Consider the following 14,324-nt stretch of genomic DNA (forward strand, 5'->3'; position numbering starts at 1 on the left):
CAGTAACCCCACCCAACACTAAGGGCAATTTTGGACACTAAGGGCAATTTAGCATGGCCAATCCACCTAACCTGCACATCTTTGGACTGTGGGAGGAAACCAGAGCACCCGGAGGAAACCCACGCACACACGGGGAGAACGTGCAGACTCCGCACAGACAGTGACCCAAGCCGGGAATCGAACTTGTGACCCTGGAGCTGTGAAGCAATTGTGCTAACCACAATGCTACCGTGCTGCCCTCGTGTAGTACTACTCAGTAGAGAAGATGTGTGAAGAGATCAAATCAGTCCATAAGTGGGTCATTCAGGAGTCTGGTAACAGCGGGGAAGAAGTTATTTTTGAATCTGTTCGTGCGTGTTCTCTGACTTTTGTATCTCCTGCCCAATGGAAGAAGTTGGAAGAGTGAATAAGCCAGGTGGGAGGGGTCTTTGATTAAGCTGCCCACTTTCCTAAGGCAGCGGGAGGTGTACACAGAGTCATTGGATGGGAGGCAGGTTTGTAAGATGGACTGGGCTGTGTTCACGATTCTCTGTAGTTTCTTACGGTCTTGGGCCGACAGTTGCCAAACCAGGCTGTGATACAGCCAGGTAGGATGCTCTCTATGGTGCCTCTGTAAAAGTGGACATGCCAAATTTCTTTAGTTTCCTGAGAAAGTATAGGTGCTGTTGTGCTTTCTTGGTCGGAGCGTCAACGTGGGTGTACCAGGACAGATTGTGGGTGATATGCTTACCTAAGGATTTGAAGCTGTTAACCATCTCCACCTCGCCCCGTTGATGCAGGCAGGGGTGTGTATGACACTTTGCTTTCTGGAGTCAATGACCAGCTCTTTAGTTTTGTTGACATTGAGGGAGAGATTGTTGTCGTTACACCACTCCACTAGGTTCTCTGTTTCCTCCTGTATTATGACTCATCATTATTCGAGATCTGACCCACTACGGTAATGTCGTCAGCAAACTTGTAGATGGATTTGGAACCAAATTTTGCCACGCAATCATGTGAGTATAGGGAGTATAGTAGGGGGCTAAGTGTCCAGCCTCGTGGGTATTGATGACTATTGTGGGGGTAGTGTTGTTGCTTATCCTTACTGATTGAGGTCTATGGGTCAGGAAGTCAAGGAAGTTGTTGAGGCACGTTGCCTGGTTCTTTTTTGGCACCAGTATGATGGTGGTCTTCTTGAAGCAGGTGGGGACCTCAGAACGGAGTCGGGAGAGGTTGGAGATGTCCGCGAACACATCTACCAACTGGCCTGCGCAGGATCTGAGTACACGACCAGGGTCACCATCAGGACCCGTCGCCTTCCGAGCGTTCACTTTCAAGAAGGCCGATCTGCTTAGGAAGCTGTGGGTGTGGGTGTGTCGAGGGCTGCTGGGGCAGTTGACAGTGGTTTGATGGTTTTCTGCTCGAACCGAGCATAGAATTATTGACTTCATCGGGGATGGTTGCGCTGCTGTCAGAGATTCTGCCCGGCTTCGCTTTGTAGCCCGTTATGTTGTTTAAGCCTTGCCACAACCGCTGAGAGTCTGTGAAGTTAGTCTGTGACTCTAGCTTGCTCTGATATTGTCTCTTGGCATTCCTGATGACTTTGTGGATGTCATACCTGGATTTCTTCGATAGCTCATGGTCGCTTGACTTGAACGCCTTAGAACTAGCCTTCAATAAGGAGTCGATCTCACGATTAAGACATGATTTCTGGTTGGGGGACGTGCGTACTACTTTCTTTGGCGTGCAGTCTTCTACACATCTATACAAGCCTGAGACGTTAGGTTGGTAGCTGAGTTCTTAAAAATAGACCAGTCCACTGACTCCAAGCAGTCACATAGGAGCTCTTCTGTTGCTTCAGACCAGCACTGCACAACCTTCTTAACCTGATTCTTCAGCTTCTGTTTTGGATTGTACGCCAGGAGAAGGAGCATCGTCTTATTGTCCGATTTTCTGAAGTGATGTAAGGGGTGGAACAGTAGGCGCCCTTGATTTTTGAGTTACAGTGGTCGAGAGTGTTGTCACTGCTGGTGGGACAGGAGATGTGTTGGTGGAATTTTGGCAGTACTCTCTTGACGTTGGTCTGGTTGAAGTCCCCGGCCACAATGAACAAGGCCTCTGTGTGTTCCATTTCATTGTTATTGATGACTGTGTACCGTTTGTCCAGCACCTTCTTCACTTCCGACTGGGGTGGGATGTAGACCGCTGTGATAATGGCTGAAGTGAACTCCTGTGGAAGATAGTACAGGCAGCACTTCAGTCAGGTTTTCCAGGTCCGGGGAGCAGTAGGTCGAAGGGAATGGAATGTTTAAGGCACGATGAGTTGCCACCGACATTAATTTCTTACTTTTTGGCTGATATAAACCACTGTTTGTTTTAAATGTGGATATTTTGAATCATGCGGATTGTACACCCTCAGTACTGAGGTGCCAACCTAGAGTAAGTGTTCAACTCCTACAATGGACCCATGATCTGACTTGGGGACAGAATTGACCCATGCTAACATTCCAAAAGATATGGCCAAGAGGTTTTGTGGACTTCCTATGTATTTGCCAGGTTATCATTTATCAAGATGGGGGCAGTTAATTGTTCGTCAAAATGGCGCAAGTGGTTACCACGGTGCCAAGGTTCCAGGTTCAATCCCAGCCCTGGGTCACTGTCCGTGTGGAGTTTGCACATTCTCCCTGTGTTTGCATGGGTTTCGCTCCCACAACCCAAAATGATGCGCAGGGTAGGTGGATTGGCCACGTTAAATTGCCCCTTAATTGGAAAAAGTTAATTGGATACTCTAAATTTTTTTTAAAAAATTGTTTGTCGAGAGCATGCAAAGTCAAATATGACAGAAAACACAGATGCATGTTTAAGAACATTGGAGACTCCATGGGTGGAACTTTCTGCTCAGGCAGCAGCGGGAATCGTGGCAGGCAGGGGAGCAAGATTTGACAGGAGGCATCAAAAATTGAGTTAGGAAACTTTTTTTCCTGACTTCCATGTCAGATTAAAGGCAGGTCGACTGTCCCGCTGAGCTGTGTGAGGAAGCCTATTTACATCTCATGAATGCTCATTAAAAACCTAATGCACCGGATCTCATCCCACCTCCAAATTTAGTGCCACTGCCAACAGGAATTTAAAACACACTAGAGATGATCTAACGCCCACGCTGTGCCCGACCCGGGACGCATTTCTCATGCAAGATTTATCCAGCTGGCTGTTAGATCTCGCGAGACATCGCAATTGTGGGACCTAAATTTGCCTATTAAAGTGTGCAGTAAGGCGCACTTGAATAAGAACTTGCTGGAGTTACCCAAGACGCGTCTCTAACCCCTGCACCTCGGAGAATCTGACTGAGCGCCAGTTAGCACTGGTCGCCACAAATGTGGACCATCTACCGGCATTTGGGGGAGGGGGGGTCTCCCAGGCGATTGGGGGGCCCTTGGTGGTCGGGCTCTGGGCAGGGTGCTACCCTGGTACCCTGGGCAGAATGGATGTCGCACCAACCTTAGCTTTGGCCACCCCACTTAATTTCTGGAATGGAAAATTCTGCCTCTGTGTGAAAATTGAGAATCTTTGCTCAGTTGTTTGCAAGAAAAGAAAGTCAGATACAGAAGCCAGAGCAACTGAAAATGGAGGGTACACTGCTTCTGACCACTTTATGACTGCCCATGATGGGTTCCTGTGTAAAAGTTACTTGAGTGAGCGTGTTGCATGTTTCCTGGAAGCATGAAAAGTGGACACACGGTGACATCAAACAGTCTCTAAGGCTAATTAGATACTGATTCTGCCCACTGGAAATGTGCAGGCCCAGTTAATGTCCTTTCATAACTACTTCAGGCTGAGTATGTGTTCAGCTGCATGAGGGACCTACCACTTACATTATTGCAAGCAATTCAAGTAAAGAGGTTTCAAAGCGATTTAGACAAGTCAAATGAGTAAATACAGGGTAGATGCAGTATAATGTGGATAAGTGTGAAGTTAGCCACTTTGATAGGAAAAACAATGGCAGGGTATTATTCAAATAGTGATAGATTGGGAAATGTTGATGCAGGATGCACAAATCAAATCAGCAAACAGGACAGCACAGTGGCGCAGCGGTTAGCACTACTGCCTACGGCACTGGGAACCTGGGTTCGATCCTGGCCCCGGGTCACTGTCTGTGTGGAGTTTGCACATTCTCCCCCTGACGGTGTGGACCTCACCCCCACACCCAAAGATGAGCAGGTTAGGTGGACGGGCCATGCTAAATTGCTCCTTAATTGGAAAGAAATAATTAGGTACTCCAAATTTTAAAAAAAGCAAAAAAATCAAATCAGCAAACATACTTTGGTGGACAAGTACCTTTTATTTATTAACCACTACTCTGTCCAGCATTTTTAGCTACAGTAGGGGGAACTATGAACTACTCCCATCAGTTTGCTTTGAACTTTCTTAGTAATTATTTCCATCCATATTGATTTTGCTCCCTACTTTCCCAAACCAGATCCTTCCTCAGTACTCCTGACCTTATGATATCCTTAATTATCAAGCCTACCCATCCTTTCCCCCACTCTGACCATTTTTATTTTCTCTATCTTCTTGAAATACCATGCAACCTTGAGCACTTAATTCCTAACCTTGTTCACGCTACAACCATGGGCTTGATTTAATGGGAAAGAAATAGTCCCGTTTTGGGGGCAAATAGCAGTGTAAATGGACCCCCGATCTCTCGACGCCACCATGGTCTACGGACAACCTCCCAACACCCCAAACTACCGATTAAGGGGTTCTCGAGCCCCCCTCACCCCATTTCTGGCCGCCTGATAGTGTCCTCTTGGCATCCTGGCAGTGACAGGATCCCGGGTGGCATCGGGGGTGCCAGGGTACCACTATGCCTCGAGCCCGCCCACCCTGGGGCCTCCTCTCGCCTGGGAGACTCTTCCCCCAAGAGCTATTACGCCTGGTCCACGCTTGTGAACGCCAATGCTAAATGGTGCCACAGCGAGGTCTCCTAGGAGTAGGTGTTCGATCCTGGGCCTGGGCTACATTGGCACAGACATATTCAAGTGAACCTAAATGCTCACTTCAGTATGCAAATCTGGATCCTGCCTAGTGGGTGCAAGATCCAGATCGAGACATCTTGCGAGATTTCATTAGATCTCATGAGACATCCCAAGCATCATAAATCTAACAAGTGGCCTATCAATAGATTTAACGACCTTATTGCATCACTGAGTTGGGCACAACAAGGCCGTTCGATTTTGTCCCACGTCTATGTAATGTCAGTTAGGTCAAAAACTATTTATCTCTATTTATGTCTTAATCCATCTACCTTCCAAATGCTTTGCTTGGTCACATAAAACACCTTTAATTTTTACTTTTTACCATTATTCCCTGATTTTACCTTATTCACTGATGCACTACCACCATTAATCATTTTTCCCCCACCTAGTCACATTCTGCTTATTTTTATCCAAATCACTGGACTGCTCTTTGACATTGAGTTTTCTCTTTAAATCTAGCAATTTCCCATCGCTTAACCCTCCCCCCCTCACTTCACAGTTTAAAGCCCCATCTAAAGCTCTAGGTATTTGATTTGTCGAGATAACAATCCCAGTCCAATTGAAATGCCATTGGGACAGAACCGCCTTTCCCCAGTCTTATGCCACAAGTCAAAACCCCTGTCTCCCACACCATTCTCTAAGCCATGCACTTAACCCTCTATTCTTTTTGACCCTTTGCCAATTTGTATTGGACTCACTTATAAATTCAGAAATTCTTACTTTTGGGGTGCTGCTCTTTATTTTCGGCCAGAACCCCAAATTCTCTCAGTAGGTTCCCATTTCTTTACCTACGTTTTGATATGAACCACAACAAGTGGATCCATCCCCTCCCACTCCAAGTAGTCTCCAGTAGTGAGGAGATGTGAGAACCTTGGCACTGAGGATGTAGCACAATCTTTGGAATTCATGTTTGCAGCTGCAGAAAACAGTATATCTCCCTGACTATACTGTGTTCTATTGCTCCCACGTTTTTTTTTACAAGCCTAACTTGAATGGTCTCCTGCACCATGATACCATGGTGAGTTTGCTCATCCACCGGGCAGATTTTATACTCATACACACAAAACTTATCTGTTTTGAATAAGGGGAAAGGCAGAAATTCCTCCAGTATGATACCTGCAGTTCCATTACATCCCTGACCTTCAATCACACCTTCCCGTCCATGACCATGAATCAAATCTGCACCACTTCTTAACCTAAAGGGTGTGACTATGCTGGACCATCCAATGTGTAGGAAATGAAAAAAGGAAATGTCCTTTCACTCTCCAGTGATGAAAATGAGGAAGTAGAGATTCTGCAAGCTGCCAATTTAGCTCACTGGGCTAAATCACTGGCTTTTTAAGCAGACCAAGCAGGCCAGCAGCACGGTTCAATTCCCGTACTAGCCTCCCCGGACAGGCGCCGGAATGTGGCGACTAGGGGCTTTTCACAGTAACTTCATTGAAGCCTACTCGTGACAATAAGCAATTTTCATTTTTTCATGAGGGAAGGCAACAAACCATATGTAAAAGTTTTAAATAAATTAATCAGATGTGACAAAATAGACACTTTGACCCAGATTTTTCATGAAGTTAGGAGCTTGACAACCAGTGAAAAGACCATAAAAAACTTAAGAATGACAGTCAGATTAGTGGGGTCAGACAAATAGAGTTTTGCAATGGAAGCACGTAAAATGATGAGGTTTAATTGAGGTTTCAGCAATTATGAAGGGTGTAGAAATCGAGCTCCAGAGTCAATGAGGAAAGATCCTGAATTTTTAAAAAAAATTCATTCCTGGGATTTGTCACAACCAGGCCAGCATTAGTTGCCCATCCTTTATTGCCCGTGAGAACGGAAAGAATGAGAAGAGAGGAGATATTGAGACATCATTTCATTGCACTGGTTTATGGAGCGTGTACTGTTTTGACAGAGGGAGTGCATTATGATCCTGGGTCAGATTGCAGGGTGGAACCCGGCTTGATAGATCCTGACTTTTACTTTTTGTTGAGATACATGGACGGCGTCTGCTGAACAGTCACATGAGTCAGCTGATGAACTGTTAACAAAATAATAAAACTTTTATCAAATAAGAAAAGACAAACTATTTTACACAACTCCTTCACCCCATCGCAGTTTTGCAGATATATGCAGATTAGTAAGGATAACATAAACTACAAAATACATCTTATGCTCAAATGTTCTTAATAAGTACATAGTCCGTGTAAACCAATTGACGAAATGTGGTCAGAATACTTTGAAATCATGTTTCAGAGGCCAGCCAAAACAATTTCTACAGATTTCTTTAGTAATATCCCCCCACCCCCACCCCCACCATCCCCGCCCCGGGCAGTTGCCACATTGTGAACCAACTGGTCTGACTGGAAATCTGTCTTCCACCCAAGGGTTTACGATCTCTGCTCTTCAAGAACACGGCTTGCTCCCAAACAACACTTTCTCTTGGATGTCTTCACCAAGGACCTACATCCAGGATTTCAACCTCTCCTTCGTCACATGCATCAAAGCTTCCACACAATCTCTCAGATACCTATCTGCCAACAGAACACCGCTGCTTCACAGGTCTGTAGTAAGGAGTCACCAACCTTCTTGGATCTCTGAATTCTTGCCAACTGACAGTATTCCAGGTCTGCAACCTGCAACCCTATCTTTTAACTTGGAGCCTCTATGCCCCTCACTCTCAACTTCACTGATCAGGACCTGTTTTCTTGATTCCCGTTTCTTGACTTTATAGTCTTCCTGGAACTTCCTTCTGTCCCATTCCCTGGTTTCTGGGACTTTTCTGTTCTTTAGTATGGTACTTGCTTTCTGTCCTCTTTCATTGTTCTATCAGTGCTGGCAGTATCTATGGAATCCTGCTTCCAATTGCACTGACCTCTCAACCAAGTTGACTGCTTTGCAATTGTTTTGGGCCTCTGGTTGCTTGGCAACACCCCATTTTTTATGCTCTGGTTGTTAAAAGAACATACTAAACAAACCCACAGACTTACAGGCAAGTTTTAAAAATGAAACTAAAACTTAAAGCTATACCTTATGCCCAACACACACAAGTTTAAATATAAATTACTTAAAGCCATATTGATTTCTTAATAAGTGAGTGAAGCAGCAGGGAATGTTATATTTGTTAAATAATAAATTTATATGTATGTGAAGCAGAGAAAGAAATAGAAAATGGGAACAGTAAGGTATTTGTGTGTAGAGAATGGACAGAATGGTACTTTCTGTGTTTTAAACTTTTGTATTTTTAGTACAAAAATAGATAATATTCTGTCCATACCAATTGATTATTACTAACTGTAGATGTTTTGTTAAAAAAACAGTCAAAGTGATGAATAAGAGCCAAATGCTTATGCTAACAATGCACGTTGACCCAATTAATTGGATAGCTCTAGATCACAAAGAAAATTGATTGATTCTAGCTTTTTAATCATTTTATTTGGAAAAAGTCTGGAAAAGTTCTCAGTGACCACCAATCTTTTTAGAAGTCCTAATATTCCTCCATTTGATGCCTTTTAAAGACCAGGGGCTGGATTCTCCATCAGCGAGATCCTCCGTTTTTCCGGCTGTGCGCTCGCGCCCGCGTATTTCCCAATGGCATGGGGGTGCCCACAATGGGAAACCCCATTGGCTGGCTGGATTGCTGATGGAGGATCCCGTTGCCGGTGGGGGCACGCCGCAACATAAAGCGGGCGCGGCGGGACAGAGAACCAGTTTTGGATTTGTAGATAAATTCTTGATGCACTCATTTTCTTTCCTGCTTATCTCCATTTTGATAATGTCCTGTTCTATTTTATCCGTTTTTCTCAATTTAATAATAAAGCTGGGGAATGGATATTTTGCATACATATGGAATCTAAGTTGTAACAATGAAAGTCTGGCCAAGATGCAGTAAACTTTATAATAAAATATTAATAAAAGTATAAAATGTCTTTTGACAGAAAGATCATATACAGCCCTCTATTAAAGACTTTTTGTGATGATGTATTTTAGTTAAGATTTGCTTGCGTACATTGCAGCTCTCTCTTTCAAACTGGAAACTTTTTTTGGCCAAGGGGAGTAAGAAATGTAAGAATTGATCATTTAATGAATTTTTTGAGTTCATACATGACGCTCAAAGTAAACTGCTGTTACTCTGAAAATTTTTTTGTTATTGAAAAAATTGGTTTTGACACTTTTCTCTGCAGATTTTCTGAAGAAACCTTTAGAGAATTACATTAAGAATTTACAAGTTCCAGTGAAGATAATTAGAATGGAACAACGGTCCGGATTGATTCGTGCCAGGCTCCGTGGTGCAGCTGCCTCAAAGGGCCAGGTCATTACTTTTCTAGATGCGCACTGTGAATGCACTGTCGGCTGGCTCGAGCCACTACTGGCGAGAATAAAAGAAAACAGGTATATGGTGCTGATCGAGTCATTAGAAAAGAATAATACACCTGCCACTCGAGATTTTATTTTAAACTACCTTTTTGAATCTTATTTCTTGCCAAAACAAATCCCCATCTCAGTCATTGTCCAATAGGTCAGCAAAGTTAATTTTGTTTCCATAATGACATAGGTACTGGGGTTGCTTGCAATTGCAGAATGTCATCAGGTCCTGATATGGGCTAAAGCTGAGAATAAATTGTTATTTCCATTGCATTTTCTAAGATTATTAATATTTGAAATATAACATAGTCGATAACCATCTCTTGAAGTCTCTGACATTTCAGTGTCGGGGGTATAGGCTGGGGTAGGAGAGGGAGGGTCCGAGCTCCAAGGTCGCTGATGGGAGGATGCCCCAAATCTGAAGGGGCCTTTAGTTTTGGGCACTCTTTCCCCCCCCCTCCCTTTCTGTCTGAGATAAAGGGTGAAGATTATTTCTGTTTTGCACCCTGATCCAACAGCCAGCCGCCAGCCTAAAAATTGAGGTTGGATGGGAAAAGGCCCTTAAGTGGCGGTAAGGGCCTTAATAGGAGCATGAATAAACTTCCTGTCGAAACCCTGCTTGCCCCACCATAAAATTGTATCTGGGTCGGGGCCGGCCAGATCTGTACAAAATCTCGTCCATACAATTTTACACTACCCTCCCACTTCAGAACCCATTTGGGATATGTTCCTATCCTTCCAATTTTCTGCAGCAATAATTTCTCAGTGTATGTTTAAACCACAGTACAACACCCAATTTAGTCTCAGAATTACTTTCCCTATTTACATTGTGCATTCTCAAGATGGTTAGCTTTCGGTAGAGCCTAGGGAAGTGAATCCTCAGCAGGGTGCTCCGGAATGTCCACTCTAACCTCGGCAGATAGATTTTGGAAGCTCGGGGAAAAATGACCATTTATTAAATTTTTCCACATTCTCTGCAGTTCTTCTGCCAATTGTACATCAACAGGGGAAATCTCATGAATATATTCACATCCGAAAAAGTTCTGCGTGTTGCTTACCAACTGTTGTATCCTGGCCCAAAGGACGTGTACACTTTTGAGGATAAAATTCCACCAAGATTGTTCAACTCCCAGTTTTGGCAGAGTGAGCCTACAATCCACCCTGTGAAAGCGGTTGGAATCCCAAACCATTTGTGTCTTTTTGTTACTTTAATCACATTCATTTGGAACAGCTCCTCTAGCCAGGGACTGGTTGGGAGTAGGAATTCTGTTGGTTCTGCGGGATACTGAAGATCGTAAAGTTAACTTAAAAGGGAGGGGGGTTTTACTGCATTACCACTGGAAATATTGCTCCTCATCTGACAATGATACATGTTTAATATCAATAATTGTACATGAAAAAAAAAATGTCCTCGTCCAGTTTAACCCAATAGAGTTTATGGGGAAACTATGGCATCGTGGTAGTGTCACTGGAGTAGTAAACCAGAAACCCAGAGTATGCTTTGGGGGTCCAGATTCAAATCGCTCCATTGCAATGGTGACATTTGAATTCAGTAAAAAGGGCAGCACGGTGGCACAGTGGTTAGCATTGCTGCCTACGGCGCTGAGGACCCGGGTTCGAATCCCAGCCCTGGGTCACTGTCCGTGAGGAGTTTGCACATTCTCCCCGTTTCTGCGTGGGTTTCACCCCCACAACCCAAAAGATGTGCAGGTTAGGTGGATTGGCCACGCTAAATTGCCCCTTAATTGGAAAAAAATAATTGGGCACTCTAAAATTTAAAAAAACGAAAATAAATTCAATAAAAATCTGGAATGACAAATCCAATGATGACCTTGTTTAGTGCTTAATAAAAGTTCACGTTTGCCAACAGCCCTGCCTCTACCAGTCTCTTATTGATCTTAACCAAGGACATTCTAAGCTACGACCCATAATCATAGAATCATAAAAAAGTTACAGCACAGAAGGAAGCCATTCGGCCCATCTTGTCCAATGCAGCCTGAGGACACACAGGTGCCCTTTCTGATCCCACTTGCCTGGACCGAGTCCATAACCCCGTAACTAACAGCACACAAGGTGCAGATCCAGATACTTTTAAAAAGAGTTTAGAGTATCTGCCTCCACCACCAACTCAGGCAGTGTATTCCAGACCCCACTACTCTCTCTGTAAAAAGGTTCTTCCTCATGCCCCCTTCATACCTTCTGCCACTTATCTTGAATCTCTGTCCCCTGGTTCTAGAATTTTAATCACATTGATTTGGAACAGCTCCTCTAGCCAGGGACTGGTTGGGAGTAGGAATTCTGTTGGTTCTGCTGGATACTGAAGATCGTAAAGTTAACTTAAAAGGGAGGGGGGTTTTACTGCAAGGCAGAGCATTACCACTGGAAATATTGCTCCTCATCTGACAATGATACATGTTTAATATCAATAATTGTACATGAAAAAAAAAATGTCCTCGTCCAGTCTGTCTCTTCCCCTCATAATTTTATACACATCAAGTCATCTTTCAGCCTTCTTTGATCTTGGAAAAATAATGATAAATGATGATGGCAGATGTTGACAGCAGTAAAGACAATGGAAAAAGCACTGTGTAAATGGGCCAGCGACTGAAAAAGTAGCAAGCAGTCGTGGTGGGAAAAAGCTGTAATGATTCAAATAATGTCCCGCCATAAATGCAGAGTGTCCTTCTCTCTGAGAAGAGAGGATATTTTAAAGCTGCATCATACGGCAAAAATCTCCCAACTCAAAAAAATTAAGGGGAATCCAATTAAACTCACCAAGGTTCCTTAGACATCACCTTCCAAACCCACAACCACTACCATCTAGAAGGACGAGAGCAGCAGATACCCCACCACCTGGAGGTACCCCTCCAAGTCGCTCACCACCCTGACATGGAAATATATCGCCGTTCATTCGCTGTCACTGGGGCAACATCCTGTAACTTCGTCCCTAATAGCACAGTGGGTGTACCTGCACCGGAAGGACTGCAGCAGTTCAAGAAGGCAACACACCACCATCTTCTGTAGGCCAACTAGGGATGGGCAATAAATGCTGGTCTAACCACCGCGACGCCTGTAAATGAATGAATAAATAAATAAATAAAAATAAAGCATGTTGGATTCAAGAAATTAAAGATGCAAAAAGACAATGAAGTGCCATTCTTTGGAGAAGTTACAGGGTCTAATGGGAACTATTGGAATGCAGAGATTGTGGTCAATGGGTATAAAACAAACTTTGAATTAGAAACTGGAACAGTATTTCAGTGCTTTCAGACAGAGAACAATGGTTAAAGCAAGGCTTCTCCAGCCATCGCCGATACAACTTCATGGTCCAGGGGGTATTCAACTAAAAATCAAGGGACATTTGACTGCTGCACTTCAGTACAACCGAAAAGGAATCACAAAAGCTTTGTACATAAGCCATAATAACAATAATCACTTATTGTCACACGTAGGCTTCAATGAAGTTACTGTGAAAAGCCCTTAGTCGCCACGTTCTGGCACCTGTTCAGGGGGCCGGTACAGGAATTGAACCTGTGCTGCTGGCCTTGTTCTGAATTACAAGCCAGCTGTTTAGTCCACTGTGCTAACCCAGCCCCATAACCAAGCATGTTCATTACTAAGCTGAAGAGGTTGAACAGATCGACAACTAATCAATAAGGTAGACAAAATGGGAAGCCAAGACAAACAACAAAAATTCAGAACAGAATTTCCAAACTTATTTAGGGGCCTTGAGAAGACTGAAAGAGATGTTCTGAAGTGGGAGCACCAGAACTTAATAGAATCAAGAGAAAATATTGAAACAAACAGGCAGATGACCTAGTTCCCATGAACTGCAGGTGAAGGAATCACAAGTTAATCATCAAGAAGAGCAGCTTGCATCAAGCAAGCAACAGATGGAGAAACATGAGCACAGGACCGAGAGAGAAAGCCTGAACAAGAGGATATAAATTTTTCTAAAGGTTTGCTGTGGGGTTCTCCGCTTGTTGACGCTGGGACTGAACCGATGTATTCTACGACAGGAAAATTGGCGCCGTCCCCAAAGCAATTCATCAACCGTTAATTAGCTAGCACTGGCGCCATGTGGAATAAGACTGATTTGCCGGAGTGGGATGGTCACTCGGGAGGCTGACAAGCTGCAGCTGCATATAAGCACTCCACTTCCCGCACACACCATCCCAGCCAACTAGATGGCAACTCGAAGAGCGGCACCATGATTCACTGATGCTGAACTGGAGACACTGCTGGATGCCGGGGTGAGGAGGAGGTTATCACCTGCCGGCGTGCACCAGGCCTGGGCGCAGGTTGGAGATGCTGTGAGAGGCCTGGGCAACGCCACAAGGGCCGGCCAGCAATGCTGAAAGAAACTGCACAACCTACTCAGGGTGGCCAGGGTGAGTAGGCAGCACTGTGCTCCTGAAATGAAATGAAAATTGCTTATTGTCACGAGTAGGCTTCAATGAAGTTACTGTGAAAAGTCCCTAGTCGACACATTCCGGCGCCTGTTCAGGGAGGCTGGTACGGGAATTGAACCGTGCTGCTGGCCTGCCTTGGTCTGCTTTAAAAGCCAGTGATTTAGCCCAGTGTGCTAAACCAGCCCCTGCACTAATCCCTGTCCCACACACCCGTAACCCCTCCCCGGAGGGGGATCGAATCCCCACTCTGCACCACCTGCCAGCACCCATACGGGCCGCCAAGGCCGGGTGCCCTGGTCACAAAGGTCACCAGTTACCCATCCCGACTATTTAACACTGGACGTTTTCTGTGCTCCCTGCCCCACCCCCCTCCCCACCACCCCCAGGAGAAATCGGCCCACAACCGAGCGGGAAAATACCAGAGGGGAACCACCATACCTGCAGCCCCTCACCTCGGAAGATCAACAGGCATTGCTGAGACTGGGTGAGAGGGCATTCATCGAGGTGGTCAGCATCGGGCGAGCAAATGAGACGCCGC

The 14,324-nt window shown here is 44.7% G+C and overlaps 1 protein-coding gene across 6 annotated transcripts in view; it reads left to right on the forward strand.

Moving 5' to 3' along the window:
- Nucleotides 1–14,324, forward strand: part of galnt13 (UDP-N-acetyl-alpha-D-galactosamine:polypeptide N-acetylgalactosaminyltransferase 13) — a 704,750-nt gene that overhangs the window by 501,099 nt on the left and 189,327 nt on the right. For 4 of the 6 annotated variants that reach the window (XM_038789559.1, XM_038789557.1, XM_038789558.1 and 1 more), the window contains 2 exons: nt 7,397–7,571; nt 9,194–9,401. In XM_038789559.1, the coding sequence (XP_038645487.1) occupies nt 7,397–7,571; nt 9,194–9,401 (383 nt within the window). The remainder of the gene's footprint in view (nt 1–7,396; nt 7,572–9,193; nt 9,402–14,324) is intronic. The other 2 variants (XM_038789560.1, XM_038789561.1) reach the window with 1 other exon arrangement.

This window comes from Scyliorhinus canicula, chromosome 2, assembly GCF_902713615.1.
Source record: "Scyliorhinus canicula chromosome 2, sScyCan1.1, whole genome shotgun sequence".
In the NCBI taxonomy this organism is placed as follows: Eukaryota; Metazoa; Chordata; class Chondrichthyes; order Carcharhiniformes; family Scyliorhinidae; genus Scyliorhinus; species Scyliorhinus canicula.